The sequence below is a fragment of the Pseudorasbora parva genome, chromosome 12, assembly GCF_024679245.1.
Source record: "Pseudorasbora parva isolate DD20220531a chromosome 12, ASM2467924v1, whole genome shotgun sequence".
NCBI lineage: Eukaryota > Metazoa > Chordata > Actinopteri > Cypriniformes > Gobionidae > Pseudorasbora > Pseudorasbora parva.
In genome coordinates this window covers 17,978,064-17,996,176 of record NC_090183.1, presented here as the reverse complement: position 1 = coordinate 17,996,176, position 18,113 = coordinate 17,978,064, and the positions used below count along the sequence as shown (strand labels likewise).

The 18,113-nt window shown below is 38.5% G+C and overlaps 1 protein-coding gene across 4 annotated transcripts in view; it reads right to left on the bottom strand.

Annotated features, from left to right (window-relative positions):
• The window catches only part of lhfpl4a (LHFPL tetraspan subfamily member 4a), a 54,149-nt gene extending 38,661 nt beyond the window's left edge, over positions 1-15,488 (bottom strand). For 2 of the 4 annotated variants that reach the window (XM_067459395.1, XM_067459396.1), the window contains exon 1: positions 14,313-15,486. In XM_067459395.1, coding sequence (XP_067315496.1) covers positions 14,313-14,718 — 406 coding nt within the window. In that variant the 5' untranslated portion in view covers positions 14,719-15,486. Of the gene's footprint in view, positions 1-14,312 lie in introns of all 4 variants that reach the window. The other 2 variants (XM_067459394.1, XM_067459393.1) reach the window with 2 other exon arrangements.
• Between the last annotated feature and the right edge of the window lie 2,625 nt (positions 15,489-18,113).

The window sequence follows — 18,113 nt, the reverse complement described above, 5'->3', positions numbered from 1 at the left end:
TTTCATTGTTACCAGTTAATTTACTTGTACTTTTTTTATTCATTTTTGAAAAGTGTAAAAAACAACAACAAGTCTACTAGTTGGTTACAAAATTAAATGAAATTAGTCGTTGTGCACATCTCTACTATGAAGCTGATATATATTTACAATTTTTGCCTTGAATTTGTTTTATACACCATTCTTCAAATTAGAAGTAAGGTATTTTGTTTGAATATGAGAGACTTCCAATCAATTAGCTGCTATAGGTAAATAACTAGAAGAATAACAGTGCAGTAAAACTATTTGAGCTACAAACCAGTGTGCGTATGATTATTATGATAATAAATTAAAATAATATGATAACAAATACCTGTTTGTAATGTCATGCAGCATAAACAGACTGTTGTTGTACAAGTAAAATAACTGGTAGGGAATGGCAGCGGAAGCCATGGCTATTCTTACATTAAAAATAGGCCTATGCTTGGGATGTTGGAGAAAATATTAAAAAACGATACAAATAAAAATAATAGCAATAAAATAAACTGTGTAATAAAACAGTCAGCTTAAAGGAATAGTCTTTTGATTTGACTAATGATTTACTCACTCTCAAGTCCTCCTAGTCGTATATGATTTTCTTTTTTCAGCCAAACACAATCAGAGTTAAATTATAAAATGTCCTGGTTCCCAGCTTTATAATGGCAGAAAATGACAGCCCAAAATTTGAAGCTCAAAAAAGTGCATCCATCCATTATAAAAGTAATCCACATGGCTCTGGAGTGTTGATTAAAGGGATACTTCACTGCCTTTTCATATTAAACTGTTATTCCCTTAATTTAAACAAGTTGATACATACCTCTCTCGTCTCGGTGCGTGCACTCAATCTCAAAGTCCCGGCCGAAACATCTTTCCTGATGTGAGGGAAGATGTTTCGGCTGGGACTTTTTACTGCGCCGAGCCGAAGTACTCTCAGAAGTGCTAATCCGCCATACATTATAGTTCTCCTTTTTAATCCGATTAGAAACGCGCCACGTTTTATTTTGTCACCATACTTGATCGTTCAACTTCTCGTGTAATTGTATTTAAATAGGGAAAAGATGGAGGTTTTTGGTACTTCTAACTTGATCTCTGTTTGGTACCATAGTGAATGAACTGGGCTTAGTGGGCTAAGCTAAATGCTATCAGATCATCACCGCGCGTCAGAGAGATTGGGTGCACGCACTGAGACGAGAGAGGGATGTGTCAACTCGTTTTAGTTAAGGGAATAACATAGTTTAATATGAAAAAGCGGTGAAGTAACTTTTTAAGGCTTAATGAAGTGAACTGATGGGTTTTTGTAAGAAAAATATCCATATTCAAAACTTTATAAAATAAAATATCTAGCTTCCGGCAGACCACCTTCTATATTCAACTTATGAAGAAAGTGTAACGTCTCACAGAAGTCAAAATGCTTACGCTACGTTCAACGTCATCGTCACGTCAGTTATACTTAGAACACGTAATAATAGACCGCAGGAATTTTCTTTGGGTGAACTATCCCTTTAAAGGTGCAGAAAGCGATTTCTGAGAAACACTGTTGATATCTGAAATCAACCCTAACAAGCACATCCCTCCATTCATTTCTCCGCCCACAAAATGCATGAACATCCATTGCAAGAGTGGATATCTCTTTATCATAGCTGGAGCGAAGCATGATAATGCTTAAAAATAAAGCAAAGATGACGAGGAACAACAAAAAGTTACATAAAGTGCACAAGAGTATTTTATTTGTACAAGAGTTTGTTGATAGTCGCCAGCAGCACAAAATTGTGTCTTTATTATTTATTATGCTTTGCCGATAAGAAAAAGTGATGATTATGTGCCTGTGATAACTCACATGTGCAAGGAGTGCTAGAGATAAGATCACCTCAGCAGTGTAGCCATTCTTGAAGTTAACTTTTGCCTGTATGATATATATTCACTTTTGGACTGCCGCTTTGAACTTGAGCATGTGAGTACAGAATGGCACATCTCCTCTGCAGCAGCAGCAGCCTCCCCCATGTGCAAGGATAAATAAAAAATAATGTGCACGGATAAATCATTTATAATAAATAGCAATTAATGGTCCATTATGATTTAATGGTAACTTCAATATGGTTATTCCAAATAATTACTGTTTTGAAGGCACTTACAATCACTGTTGTAATGTTCATTGTTTTTATGTGTAATGTCACAAGAAACATAAAAGTTATGTTACCATTCTAAAATATATGCAAAATAATTGACATTGGTGAGATTGACAGAATGAAATGATGACTGATACACTCCGAAGCTTTGCTTAATTGAGTTAAGCATGTTAATCATAGCACCTCAGTATCTCAAGACAGAAAGAAAAAAAAGGGCTTCAAGTTCACCAGCAGAAGACAGGGGGACAAGGACCAGCTGCTCAGTATAGTTGTGTGAGATGGCAGCCTGACAGTCCACCGGGGGAAACTGAAGAAATCTTAAAACAGAAAGAAATAAAGAAAATCTTAAACAAAAATAGAACAAAAAAAGAAACTCAACAGCAACAACGCTGTTACTTATTTCCTATGCAAAGACGACAGACAGTCATGACAGTAGGCATCACGCTGATGTCTTAAATGAAAATATCTAAAATAGGACCAGAAACCATGGGGAAAAAGTAACAATAAATAAAGAAAATATGTATTATTGTTAGTTTTTTTTAGAAGGTAACACATTTTATATATTTACTATACTATTTCCCAGCTGTAAACTGCTAATTGTGGACAATTACGCATGTCCACACAATTAAGCATATGTCTATGACTGTCATGAAATGGCTGCAATGAGTGCACAACAAAGGAATATCACTAAACGTCGGGCTCTCAGTCACTAAAGTCTTTAGTTATGAATCAAACCAGGAAAATGTAGGAGATAACAACGACAATTATTCACACACAACCACATTAACATTGACGATACCGAACACTGAACAGAAAGAACTCAAGGCTTAAATACACAGGGAACATAATCAGAGAGAACGAAACAGATGTGTGGAAAACTAATTAACAGCAAAACAGGAACGGAAAACAGGGTAGACAAAACCAGAACAGACTACACATGACAATGACAAAGGAATGTGTAAAGTGCCACGACTTAGTCATGGCTCTGTACTCCAAAGTGTTTGTCACAAATAATTCATATCACATGATAGGCCTCAAGGTATTTTAAACAAAAACATCATGAATTTTTATTAAGTTGCTTTAAAGCAATTTGTATTGTTCTTTCCAAAGAAATGACATCATCAAATGTTATTTCTTTACAGAAATTAAAACCAAGGCTAGATAATGTACTGCAGAATTGCTCCGGGCTACCAGGTCAGGTCTAATTCTCAAATCATCCAAGATCAGACTCCTGCAGTCCCACTCTTCTTACTCACCATGATCAGTTCCATGAAGATTTTACATTCATGAAGTTACATCTCAAGTTACCCCAGTGAACAAACAGCTGTACAACAAACATGTTGTGTAATGCAACAGTGGCAAGAGTAAAACTCCTTAAAGGGGTACTTCAGCGCTGGGAAGATGAATCTGTATTTAAACTGGGTCATCAATGCAGTAGAAATGTGAAATTATTTTTGAATTTGATGCCTTTTAGACCGAGAAAAGACAGAAAATGTATTTTTGTCCCATGGGGATGAAAGACTACAATTCCCAGAATGCTTCGCTGCCCTGTGAGGCCATTTCCAAAGCCACCAACTTGATTACTGTGACGGAGTTAGAGAAGAAACTACAATTAAAAACTGAACGTGTCTGTTCAATATAATGAGTGAGTCACCGCGCGAGTATCACAGCACTGAGCACTAACTGCAGGAGTGATGAGAGCTGAGGTAATCGCGACTACACTCGCGGCATACATTCACAACGCGAGTTCAGTCTGGCGCGTTTCAGTTCATGCCTTTACAAGCTTAACTTTCATAGAAATTAATTTGAGAAGTTAAAAGACTTACATTGCTCACCATAGCTCCATTTAAATGAGTGCCTGTAGCTGACAGCTGAGCTCTCCCTGCGAGCTGAGTGTAATCTCCCCTCCCCCATGCGCAGATTCAAAACATGCGGAAATGGCTCCCTCTGCTGGCTGTAGTCTTTAGCCTTTGGGCAAACATTCCTCCTATGATGCAAATATCATCAATTTGCATCATAGGAGGAACTTTTCGAGAAATAAAATGCATAAATATCTTGTCTCAGGGGGATATGAGGGGGGAAAGCACAATCATTTGAATATAGTCCAGGGTTTCTACTGATACAAAGCCATATGCTAATCGCTGAAGTAACCCTTTAAGATGTTGAAATATTTCAGGGAAAATCCTTGGTAGGAATTTAACGGGAGTATGGAAGCTTGTTTCTGCCCAAAAAAAAAAAAAAAAAAAAAATGTATATCTCCCAATTCGGACTTTACAACTTGCAATTGCAAGTTAATGGGCCATAAGCATAGGGTCTAAAATGGTTGTACTTATTCTCTTGTGTTTTGGGTGTAATGTGCAATAAACCAATCAGAGTCTCATCTCCCATTCCTTTTAAAAGCCAGTTGCGCTTACACCATGGTGGATTTGCTATTTATATTACGGAATATAGATACACTCAACCTGATGAGATGTGTGTATTGCCACAACTGGTTAAATGAGTTGCCAAATTCATTCCTCATTACTGCAAATGGGTAATTTTGATATATGTAATCGATATGAATATTGATTATGACATGAGGGCATTTTTATCTTTATACACAACAATAATAATTTTTAATATTTGGCATGTTTATGCGCTGCTATGCATTCCTGTGTGTGTGTGTGTGTGTGTGTGTGTGTGTGTGTGTGTGTGTAATAAGCAGAGTGTGTGTGCGTCGTGGACCCGCCTATAGGCGCATATTATTAACGTGTCCTTTAAGGCCCTGTCCACAGCCAGCGCTTTCCCAATCCAATCTTGTTTTCCCCTCGTTTCAAGAAATATCTGCGTCCACACGAGATTACAAAAACGGACTAAAAACGATGTAGTTTGCATGCCAGGCCAGTGTGTGGCGCCACAGAAATACACTAAAAACGGAGAAGAAGAGTTGTGGCTAGGCAGGGGCATAGCAGTGGTCGGAGGTAAGGCAAAATCTCACAATAAAATAACAATAAATACATTTGCTACTTAACAGATGTGTTTTATTAATGCCTACACCTACCCCAACCCAAAACATACCCTCACAGGTATGCAGATACGTTAATTAAATGACGCGATATTGATGTGCGCATGCCAAGTGCCCGTAGTTGTATCCCTTACCTCTTTCACCGTGCAGGACGTAGTGTGATGACATCACCGTTTCAGAAAATATACGGATTCGCTGTACACGCGAAAACGGAAGATGATCGTTTTCAGATTTATCCGCATGCAACATCCCAATATCCCAATATATTTGGGACCCGGTTTCGAAAAATATCGGATGCATGCTTCTAAAACGCCGGATCCGTGTGGACGAAACGCTGATACGGTACAAAATTTTTTCGTATACAGATAAGCGCGTCTCCGTGTGGACGGGGCCTAAATAACACAAAAAAATACTGTGCTATTGAGATTAGACCAGGTTTTTGTCGGCCGATGGCGCAGTCGTTTTCAGTTGCCCCAAAATAGCAACGTGCCATCAATGCACCTGAATGCACCTTGTTTTCAAACCAGCATGCCCTTGGGCAAACAGATTATGGGTGCAAGTGCATTTGCAATTTAAACAATGTGGCACAGGACATGAAAAAGATAACTGCGTCAGGCCGAAACTAGCAAAAAACACTTGGTACCTGGTATTGCATTGCATTAGGTGTATCATAGAGCTCTATATCTCACAATTCTGAGATACAAAAAGTCTGAATTAAGACAAAAAATAACAAAAGGTTATTGAGGTTTTTGACAGTTTGGCTGATATGCCTTACCAGAGGACGATGACTTTATCCCTCCATGGACTATAAAAATAATAAAACAATCGCCACTTTTTGTCTCACAGTTCTGACTTTAATTCTTACAATTGTGTCAAAAATTTTTGAATTATGAAATAATAATTACTAAAATGCTAAATACACTGCTAAAAAAATGTAAGGAAAACTTTAAAAACAGTACAGATCTCAATGGGGAAAAATATCATGCTGGATATTTATACAAATATGGACTGGGTAATGTGTTATGAATGAAAGGATTCCACATCAATTGATGGAAATGAAAATGATCAACCTCCAAAGGAATGAATTCAAAGACACCTACTTCGAAAATCGAAGTAAAAAAATTATGCAGCAGGCGTGTCAATTTTGCTGAAATTTCATTGCAGCAAAATGGTACTCAGTTGTTTGTATGGCCCGACGTGCTTGTATACATGCCTGACAACGTCGGGCATCCTCCTAATGAGACAACGGATGGTGTCCTGGGGTATTTCCTCCCAGATCTGAACCAGGGCATCACTGAGCTCCTGGACAGTCTGAGTTGCAATCAGGTGACGTCAGATGGACAGAAACACAGTGTCCCAGAGGTGTTCTATTGGATGTAGGTCAGGTGAGATTGGTGGTTCTTCAATGGTATCAATTCCTTCATCCTCCAGGAACTGCATGCATACTCTTGCCACATGAAGCCAGGCATTGTTGTGCACCAGGAGGAACCCAGGACCCACTGCACCAGCATAGGGTCTGACAATGGGTCCAAGGATTCCATCCCGATACCTAATGGCTGTCAGGGTGCCATTGTCTAACCTGTAGAGGTCTGTTCGTCTCTCCATGGATATGCCTCCCAAGACCATCACTGACCCACCACCAAACCTGTCATGCTGAACGATGTTACAGGCAGCATAACGTTCTCTACGGCTTCTCCAGACCCTTTCATGTCTGTCACATGTGCTCAGGGTGAACCTGCTCTCATTTGTGTAAACCACAGGGCACCAGCTAATTCTGGTGTTCAATAGGAAATGCCAATCGTACTGGGCAGTGAGCACAGGACCCACTAGAGGACGTCGGGCTCTCAGGCCACCCTCATAAAGTCTGTTTCTGATTGTTTGGTCAGAGACATTCACACCAGTGGCCTGCTGGAGGTCATTTTGTAGGGCTCTGGCAGTGTTCATCATGTTCCTCCTTGCACAAAGGAGCACATACCGGTCCTGCTTATGGGTTAAGGACCTTCTACGGGTCTGTCCAGCTCTCCTAGAGTAACTGTTTGTCTCCTGGAATCTCCTCCATGCTCTTGCGGGGTGACACAGCAAACCTTCTGGCAATGCCACATACTGATAAGCCACCCTGGAGGAGTTGGACTGCTTGCACAACCTCTATAGGGTCCAAGTTTCACCTTATGCTACCAGTAGTGACACTGACCCTAGCCAAATGCAAAACTGGTGAAAAACAGTCAAAAAAGATTAGTAGGGTAAAACATGTGGCCTGTTTGGGGGTTCGTCTCACTGTTGCCCATCTAGTGCACCTGTTGTTAATTTCATTAACACTAAAGCAGCTGAAACTGATTACAATACCAACCCCTTATGTTACTTAACTGACCAGATCAATATCCCAGGAGTTTAACTGACCTGATGCTATTCTCTGATTAAAAAGTGTTCTTTTTATTTTTTTTTGAGCAGTGTATAATGGCCAATTGTTTAGCAACAAACAAATCACCAATTAAACGTAATTTGCCCATAATAAATATTCACATTCTTTAGTCATTGAAAACATATTAATTGGAGTGAAGAATATCTTATTTTTAAATGTTTTAATCCATTGTTGTATGGTCCAAAAAAATCTGTTCAGGACCAACTGTTGTTACCTTCAGATTTATAAGCACAACTGATACACAAGAGAGACAAGTGTTCAACAATATTATTGATTTGCTTACATTGACACCATTGTATGAGAACTGAACTGAACAATGACATCACCGTTTTCTCCAAAGCTGCTATATAGATAAAGTAACTATGACTTTTTTACAGCAGAAATTAATCAATACTGAACTTACTTAAGCTAGACAATGACACTATTTTCTTCTAGCGCTGCTGTACAGTCAAAACAAACTTTGTTGCATTATTTTTCTATTATCACCGTAAAGCTGCTTTGAAACTATCTGTATATTTCGATAAGGTGACTTGAATTGTCTTGATAAGCTGTTATTTAAAGAGGTTGTGTGAATGTGAAGTGTGAAACCTTGAAAGTTGAATACCCAGTATCATGGTTTGCCTCCCAAACCCAAAAGGAATGTGTACAATTTTAAAAATATGGCCAATATTCAAAACCATATCATGTTATATATTTATATAAATGGCTCTACACTCAAAAGTGTTTGTCACACATAATTCATATTAAATGATTTGCCTCCTCACTTTAAGCAACGTTGCCTCGAGGAGCATTGCAGTCAATCAAAAGGTTTTTAGTATCTTGAATGATTTGTTATAGCTTGAGAAATCCCTTAAAGGGGTCATGAATTGAGAAATCAACTTTTCATTCAGCCTTTGATATATATAAAAGCTAATTGTGATATAAGAATATCCTGTTTCAGAGCTGAAAACTTCCTTGTTAGTCAAAGAAACGTTTTTATTGACACCTGGCCCAGCAAACGCTCAATCTCAGAATCTGCCTCCCTATGACGTCAGCGTGTGGTGAAACGCCACCAGTAAAATAAGTATGCCTGATTCTGTAGCCCCACCCACTGACTCATGGAGCTAAAAAAATCAAGCAATAAACGTGCCTAAGATGGCAAGATATTGCTCTGTGCCTGGTTGTGGAAGAACACAGTTGCTACATAAGCTTCCTTCGGATTCTAATATTAGGAATGTTTAATGTGAACTTTATTTTTAACTCTTTCCCCGCCAAACACAGAATTTTCCGTTATTTATTAGAAAACGCATCCAGGCCAAAAACAGAATTATCCGGGTTTCTGTGTTTTCACTGTTAGGCGATAGGGGGCGCTTATACGCATCTTCTGAATGAGTACTGAATCTCCTGATCAAAACACACACGAGTAAGACTGTGTAAAACAAGCGATCATATGTAATCATATGCATATGAAAAATAACGTGATCATCATCATTAAACATCATAAAACGATATAAAAACTGCCTAATTTTAGTGAATGAAATGTGGACCCAGAATGAGCTACAGGACTGTGAAAGCATTAGGGGTGTTGATGGATTCGATCTACTCCATCTGTGTTTGATCCTCGTTCCGAATCTGATCTGGAAACAGTCTTTCACAAAAACGTGATTTTCTCAGCTTTTTTAAAATAAACTTACCCATAATCAAGTGCTGATAAAAGAACGAATGCAAGAAGCTAGAATTTTTGTTTAAAATAAGAGGGTCAGCTCTTTTTTTGATATATTGCATGCTCAGATATTCATAAAACAAAATACTCTATGGGCTATTCAATTTGGTGAAAATGTTCAAAAACCCTGGCAACTTTTTTTAAAAACGGTGGTGGGGAAAGAGTTAATGACGATCCAGCTTACGTGAGTAAAACATTGCATGTTTGTTCCTTCATTTCACTACAGATTCATTTTTAAACAAGAGACTTGATTTGCAGACAGGACGAGATTACATGAATAAATTAAGGATTTTTTTTATATGCGATACTACTGCATTGTTATAGATCATTTGATATCTATTGATTATGTGTACGTGTCTAACTGAACATACTTTAGAACCTTATTTGAGGTGTTGTTGGTTTATTGTGTGATCAGACTGACATGTATGGGCCATGGCTTGCAAAGCCCAACGTCCTGGGGCTAATTTATGTGTTTTCCATAAGGGCTACCAAAATGTAAGCCCATCGGCAGGCCGGTGAATAACAGCGAAATAAAATTCCTTTCTAGAGGTGCGTTGTTTATTCTCTTGACTTGATATATGAAGGAAAAATAAATGTGTTAGTGATGCCCGTTCACGGTTATATCGGGTTGGTCAATTAATAATTTTTTTAAATTCCAATTAATAGTGGGTGGATGTGAGAGAAATCATTTTGTTTGTTTGATAAAGAAAGAATGTGTTTGCGAGCAGTGTGGGCGAATCATTCCGGTTGCCATTTTCCCACACACTTTCAAAACAATCCCTAACGTGTCTCAGGGGAGCCGGAGCTCATTATAATATGTAAAGCTTATCCAATTATAGCAGCGAGCATTTACTTATAAGTCATGCCCATAAAAACCCAGCGTTCCATGAGAGAGTTTTAAAACCAGGGTAGAAAATAGCCTATTACTTATTCATTATGATGTTTTTGAATGTAAAAATCACGTAAATGTCATAAGTTGACCTCAGACAACAGTACAAAAAATTAATGACCCCTTTTACTCTGATCAAAGAAGTTGGATACTGACACCAAAACAGCTATATTCATATCCTCCACATTTGAACATCGACATGCTTGGACCTAGAGGATGGCCACTTTTTTAGCTTTATTTTATTTTTATCAGCTTTATAGTGAAAATTTGGGAAATGTCCTACCCCTTAAAAAATTTGAGTTTTTCTCTAGTGTAAATATTAAGGAAGGCGTACATTTCAAACCAATTCAATCCCGATTCAGACCCTGAAAATATAAATTAGCAAGCGGATCATGCAGAACGGATTTCATGCACAGACTTTGTAAGCACGGATTTCACAGGATGTTTCAGAGTGGTATGTTTTAAAAAAAAAAAAAAATTCTTATACGTTATAGTTATGATGTTATCCCCATTCAATCGCAATATTTGTCAATACAAACAGCAATCGATCACAAAACCATGGTTAATTTCCTAAGGAGAGCTTAGCCGTCTTACAAAAGTGAGAGCATACTAAAGCAAATAAAAACAAGCTGTTCTCTATAAAATATGCAGCGCACAATAAATGTTGGGGTTATAATAATCTTTCAAATCAATTTTAACCACTCTTGTCAGCCTTAGGAAAATCTTTGGCATAGCAAAAACACTGTCTTTTCTAATGCAGCTCAACCAGGCCTTCTCCCCTTTTTGCATATTCCGTGAGCGTGGATTATTTAAATGACTAATATTGTGACTTCATAAGATCCCCCCAAAAATCATGTTGTAGTCCAAAATGAGCTGCTCATTGTAGTTCTTAAAAAAGGGATTATGTTAAAGGTGTCATGAACTGGCTTTTTACATTTTTTATACTGTTGTCTGAGGTCAACTAATGATGTTCGTGTGGTTTTTACATTCAAAAAACATAACTAATAAGTAATAGGCTATTTTCTACAATAGTTTTGAGGCTCTCTCCTGAATGCTGGGTTTTGATGGGCGTGATGCACTGGAGACTTGGAAGTAAACGCCGACGGCTATTATTGTTTAAGATTTGCATATTTAATGAGCTTAAGCTCCCATGTCAGTTCACACGAGGAAGGGATTGTTTTGAAAGCTGCAACCGGAATGATTCTCTCGATCACAGGGCTCGTAAACATCTTTATCAAATAAATACAATGATTCATTTCTCATCCACCCGCGATTGATTGGAATATTATTTCTGTATTACTTGGCCCGCACAATCGGTGCATATAAGCACGAACCGGGTGCACGCACGTGTGCGTCTGCCCAGATCAAGAAAGGAATATTATTTCACTATTTGAGATTCACCGGCCTGCTGACGGGTTTCCGTTTTGGTAGCCTGTCTGGAAAACATGTAGCCCCGGAACTATTATTACATATAAAAAATATGTTTGACTCACATAAGTGTGTTGCACCATTTCTGTCGGATCCAATATAGAAAGCACAACATTGTGTCTGCAAATCCAGCATCGACCTGAGACTTGTTTACAAACAATTCTGCAGCAAACATACAAACATGTCTTCCCCGCATGAGCTGTAACTTCATTAAAAATAAATGAAGTATCACACATTCCTAATATTAGGATCTGAAGGAAGCTTATGCAGCGACTGTGTTCTTCCACAATATCTTGCTATCTTCTTCGGCATGTTTAATGCTGCTGGCTAGCGTGATCCGAACACCTCCATGAGTTGGTGGGTGGGGCTACTGAAATACACATGCTTATTATTCTTTAGAAGCGGTATTTCATCACTCGATGACGTCAAGTTGCGCACAAGATCATTTTCTGGGCCTGGTATCTATAAAAGCTTTTCTTTGACTAACAAGGGAGTTTTCAGCTCTGAAACTTACAGGATATTCTTATATTTCCATGACCTTTTATATATCAAAAGCTCAAGGGAAAGTTGATTAATCAATAATCACCCCTATTAAAAATATCTCCCTTTGGAGTGGATTTTGAGTTTTGCAACCTTGCATATATTTTTTATGCTCAAACAGCAACATCGCACACTTACTAAAGTTGAAAAATTGGAAAAGCATAATAGGATTTTTTAAATACATTCTGAGGTATGCATCATCTTGCTGCTTTAACCTTTTGCTTTTGATAAAGAGCACAAATTACAGTTCTTTGTCCAGTTCCAGATGTAGCAAACCATCCCCAAACCATAACACTACCTCCACTATTCTTCTCATGAAATGCAGTGTTTGGATTTCATCAAACATAACAGGGCCAATGTCAACCAAAAAATTACACAATTTGTCCATATTGTTCAAGGATTCTTGAGGGTTATCCAATTGCTACATACAGTAGCAGATGTGAGACAAGCTTCTGTGAATTTTCCACAGTTCCACAGTTTCCCATGTAAGCCAAGAGTATTTCTGATGGTAGAGTCGTAAAGTATACTGACATTTGGCACGGCCTGATTTCCTGAGTTCCTGGTTAATTTTGCTCCAAACAAATCAGTTTAACCATTAAACTTCACACTACCGCAATCCACAATGTTAAAGATGTGTATATACTGATGATCTATATAGAGAACAGAAATTGGGGACAAAGATGTTTTCATACACACAAGAAATTACACCAACCTACTATTGCAGACCTGGCTTTACTTGTTGGCTTGCTAGGCAGACGAAGAGAAACAGATAACAGATTTTAAAGAAACCATACAAAAGGTTTATAGCCTAAATGTAAGAATATGGAAATGATTTTGTATGTGTTTAACTGTGTTTGAATAGGCATATGGCTGTGTATTGAACAGCTGTATTTGTTGTAACAAATTAGCTGTCAAAACCACCATAAAAATATGATTTCTAAAAAGAAAAACGTGGAGGAGAAGAAAAACAAGGATGGAAAGAGACACATAACAATTATTTTCCATAGTTCATTAAATAAGCCAGCATCATTAATTAAACAGACACTATGTTTAAAAAAAACCCTCCAGTGTTCACAATTAGCCATACAGCTACTCAAAAACCTTGCTGTAAACTTTGAAAGCAGCATTATGCGGTAATAATAAATTATGCGGTTATCATTAAGGCTTTTAAGTTAAACTTCTGCTGAAAATCAATAATAATTATGATTTAGTTAATATTAATTGAAGCTATCCACTTGAAACTGCAATGTGTATTAAACGGATTAACTGTGACTCCACAGATAACAATTTAATCAATAACAATGCAAATTATCTCAATCAGTAACACAGTAAACAATGTAATAATATTTAACAATTATTTAACATTTAAAATATTATTAGACATTATAACTACACTGTATTTGGTATATGTACATAATTAATATGTGCCTGCCATGTATTCCTTTTAAGGTTTTATCCCTCTATCTAAACATTATAGTATGTCTTTTCTATAGTCATATAACACCTTAGCAACCAAATAGCAACACCTGGCAACCATCAGCATGGTGGAAGGTCTGTTTTTCCAGGGAATAGTATAGCAATAGTAGATGTATTGTCTTCTATAGCAAATCTGAACTCTGTCATGAAGAAATCAACAGCATTAAATATTGAAAACATAAAAAAGAGGTTCATAAAGTGCACAGAAAACACAGTGCTTTATTTCTTTTTATTCATACCAGTTTGTTCTGTTGTTAAAAAATAGAGAAATAACCAACAGTATTTTGTAATAATAAATATCACAAACATAAATGTGCTTGATTAAATAAAAACATACAAAGACACACACAAAAGTGTGTGTGTGTGTGTGTGTGTGTGTGTGTGTGTGTGTGTGTGTGTGTGTGTGTGTGTGTGTGTGTGTGTTATTTGTTTTAAATGAATACGGCAAATATATCTAATTAACATTTCCTTCTGCGCTACCTCAGAGCTATAGCAAGGCAACATGAAGGCATGATCATCAGTGACAAACAGCTCTACTGAACCCCCTGAAAACACACGCACCTTCAATGAGCTCAATTAAAAAAAAACAAGCATCAGTTCTACATCAAACGTTTACATTGGGTTTGTGGAAAAGAAGGTAAATGGTGCTGTATTTCTAGATTCACCCATTTCCAACAAAAGCCTTCATCATAATAATACTAATAAATACTCACCGCAAAGCAGCTGCATCCAAGCGCAGGTTTTGTAGACAGTGGCGGTGTTGCAGAAGAAGAAGAGCGCCATACAGCCGATGCAGCTCAAAATGAGCACCATGGACAGCAGCACGAAGAAAGAGGCCGCCTTAAAAGCGCCGGACGGGATGGAACTGAAGTCGGAAAATGTTCCCTGGCAAATCAGCTCCCGGTTCGAGTTACCGTCGCCCACGCAGTAATGGAACAACCCGAAGTAACCGGCATGTGGTGTACTCACGCTGTCCCCGATCCAGTAAGGCTGGATGAAGACTACCACGTTGATGGTAGCGAAGCAGATGGTGAAGATGGCCCACAGGACACCGATGGCTCGAGAGTTACGCATATAGTTGTCATGGTAAATCTTTGAGGCTTCTTGCGAAGGTAGCATTTTTTTTTCTCGCTTGCTCCTCTCGTCTCTACTCTCCTGTGATTTGTTTCTGCTATTTCCGGCGTCTCTATCTCCCCCTATCTACCCCACCGGTACCCTCAGAAATGCGCTTCTGCCGCGAGTCCACTGACTGGAGATAAAGATTTGTCTGATTTGAAGTAGTAAAGATGTAAGCGGTGTCCTTCCTTGATTTGATTTACCAGACACAATAAGTCCTCTTGTCACACCAGAATTGATCATGAAACAATTAAATAATTGATGGAAGCGTTGTTATGATAATGCATTAGGTGAATAATAATAATTAAAAAAAACGTTCTGTTCCTTTCCACCTCCGCTCTCCTTGCAACAATGCTGGCGAAACGACTGAGATTACATTGCAAAATAAATGTCTATGACAAATTCGGCAATACGCATTATTGCTGCTCAATGTGTCTGGGTATAAATAGCATATCCGGTGCACCTCTCATCGGCTGTAAAGCTGTCAAGATCTCAATGATGGATCTTCCTTCCGCAGACGAGCGAGAGCAGATCGAAAGCTGGAACATCAGCGAGAGGCGTACGTCGCGCGTTGTTGTAATTAATAACCCGAAAGAAAAAAAAGAAAAGAAAAAACATCTGAACGAAGAGCACTTCGTTTCGCGGCTTTACCAACACCACGGCGTCTCCGTTGTCCCGTTTGGCTATTTCTTCTCTGCGCGCGCGCACACGATTATGGTGATGTTCAGAGCTGCCGGTGAATGCGCGTACACGATTTGGGATATTGCAGGAATTTTAATAAGTAGACGCCCCTTTAACTCACGTCAATACAAAGTAGCTCTAATTGTTTTCAGACACAGCTATTGTATGGCTCCTTTTATTTTAGCACAACGCCTGGGGGAGCACAATCATTCAAATATACTCCAGGGTTTCTACTGATACAAAGCCATATGCTAATCGCTGAAGTAACCCTTTAAAGGAGTATCTACAATACAGTAAAAAGTGGTAGCCTATTGTTACATTAAAGAGCTATTTACACCTGATCTTACCCTTAAATGTAGCTTTGTTGGTTTAACCTAATACTATAGTGTTCAGCTAAATCCCAGCACATAGAGACTCTTTCACCTAGATATAACATAGAGACTGTCTGTTCCCCCAAATTAGTAAATGCAAAAAAATATAAAAACCATTTAACAGTAAAAATTTAATTGACGTCCAACAAATAAACAACAGATATAATACAGATGAACAGAAAATACAATTGATAAAACTCGGGTTGCTGAATATTCAATCCTGTTACAATTGATCCTCTGGATGGCGAGGTTGAGAACCCAAGTGCAGTTACTTTATTGAAAACAATCATAAACATAAAACAAAAGACATGGCTAAACTTAATGTGACTAAACATGAACAGACACTCACCGACAGCAGTTTACATTGACAATAACTGACAAAGACTATAGCAAAGATGAGGGCTTAAATACACAAGGACTAATGACAAGACAAGGGACACCTGTGAACAATGCTTAACCTATAAACCAATGACAACATGACACAGGAACACAAGGCAGGAACACATGATGGCAGAGTTGCATGACAAGGGAACACATGATAAAACCAGGAAGTGCATGACAAAACATGACAGTGAACATCAAAACCTTAAAACATGAAACCAACACCAAAAAACCCTGTGACAGATCCCATACATAATCCCCCCAGGGATGGCGAAGACAAGGCGGTAACGGCAGTTCAAGTGGGCATGGTGGTAGAGGCAGTTTGGGAGGCCATGGCGGTAGAGGCAGGTCAAGGGGCCCCGGCAGCATGGCCTAGATGTGCCCCTCTCCCCCACAAAAAATTTCTAGGGGGAAGCTATGGGCTCGTGGGCTGAAACGTGGACGTGGCCTGGAGCCTGGACGAGGGCTGGAGCCAAGTGCGGGCTCATGGGCTGGAGCCTGGAGCCTGGGCATGGGCTGGAGCCTGGACTTGGGCTGGAGCCAGAGCGGCCTCATGGGCTGAAGCCTGGATTTGGGCTGGAGCCGGAGTGGGCTCATTGGCTTAGAATTGGCTAAACTTGTTAAATCATCAAAATCAACAACATGTATGCTTAACCCAATATCGACTATTAAAAGAGATGCTTCCAGGTGTCATATATCCTCTGCTTAATATTATTAATTCATCCTTGACATTAGGATATGTACTGAAAACTTTAAAGTTGGCTATAATTAAGCCACTTATTAAAAAAAAATCGGATCCTAAAGAATTAGTCAATTACAGGCGAATCTACTGTTTCTATCAAAAATACTAGAAAAGGCTGTGTCTTCACAATTATGTTCCTTTTTAGAAAGAAATGGTATATGTGAGGATTTCCAGTCAGGATTTTGACCGTATCATAGTACTGAGACTGCTCTAATTAGAGTTACAAATGATTTACTCTTATCATCTGATCATGGTTGTATCTCTCTATTAGTGTTACTCGATCTTAGCGCTGCGTTCGATCACAATATTCTTTTGAATAGGCTCGAAAATTATGTTGGCATTAGTGGAATTGCATTGGCATGGTTTAAATCGTACTTATCTGACCGTTATCAGTTTGTAGCAGTAAATGAAGAGATGTCACACCGATCACAAGTTCAGTATGGGGTACCGCAAGGCTCAGTGTTAGGACCGTTGCTTTTCACCCTGTATGTGCTACCACTGGGAGATATCATTAAGAAGCATGCCGTTAGTTTTCATTGTTATGCTGACGATACTCAGCTCTATATTTTTTCACGCCCTGACGAATGCATAGCTGATTTAAAAAATTGGATGAATAGTAATTTCCTGCAACTTAAATCAGATAAAACAGATTTTTTAAATTATTGTACAGAAAAGCTCCACAAGTAGTAACCTAGAATACTGTCTAACACTTGATGACTGCTCTGTCAAGCCCGCGTCGTCAGTCAGGAACCTGGGTGTGCTCTTTGATACCAATCTTTCATTTGAAAGCCACATTTCTAGCATCTGTAAAACATTCTACATCATAAAAAAAATTCATACATGCATTCTACCATCGTAAAAATATATCTAAATTACGGCACATTCTTTCAATGCAAAATGCTGAACAGTTAGTACATGCGTTCATGAGCTCAAGGCTAGATTATTGTAATGCTCTACTGGGTGTTTGCCCTGCTTGCTTAATAAACAAACTCCAACTAGTCCAAAACACAGCAGCTCGAGTTCTTACTCGAACCTGGAAGTATGATCATATTAGTCCAGTTCTGTCAACACTGCACTGGCTCCCTATTAAACATTGCATACATTTTAAAATCTTGCTTATTACTTACAAAGCACTAAATAGTTTAGCTCCCCAGTACTTAAGCGAGCTCTTAACTCATTATACTCCATCACGTCTATTGCGGTCTCAAAACTCTGGCCAGTTG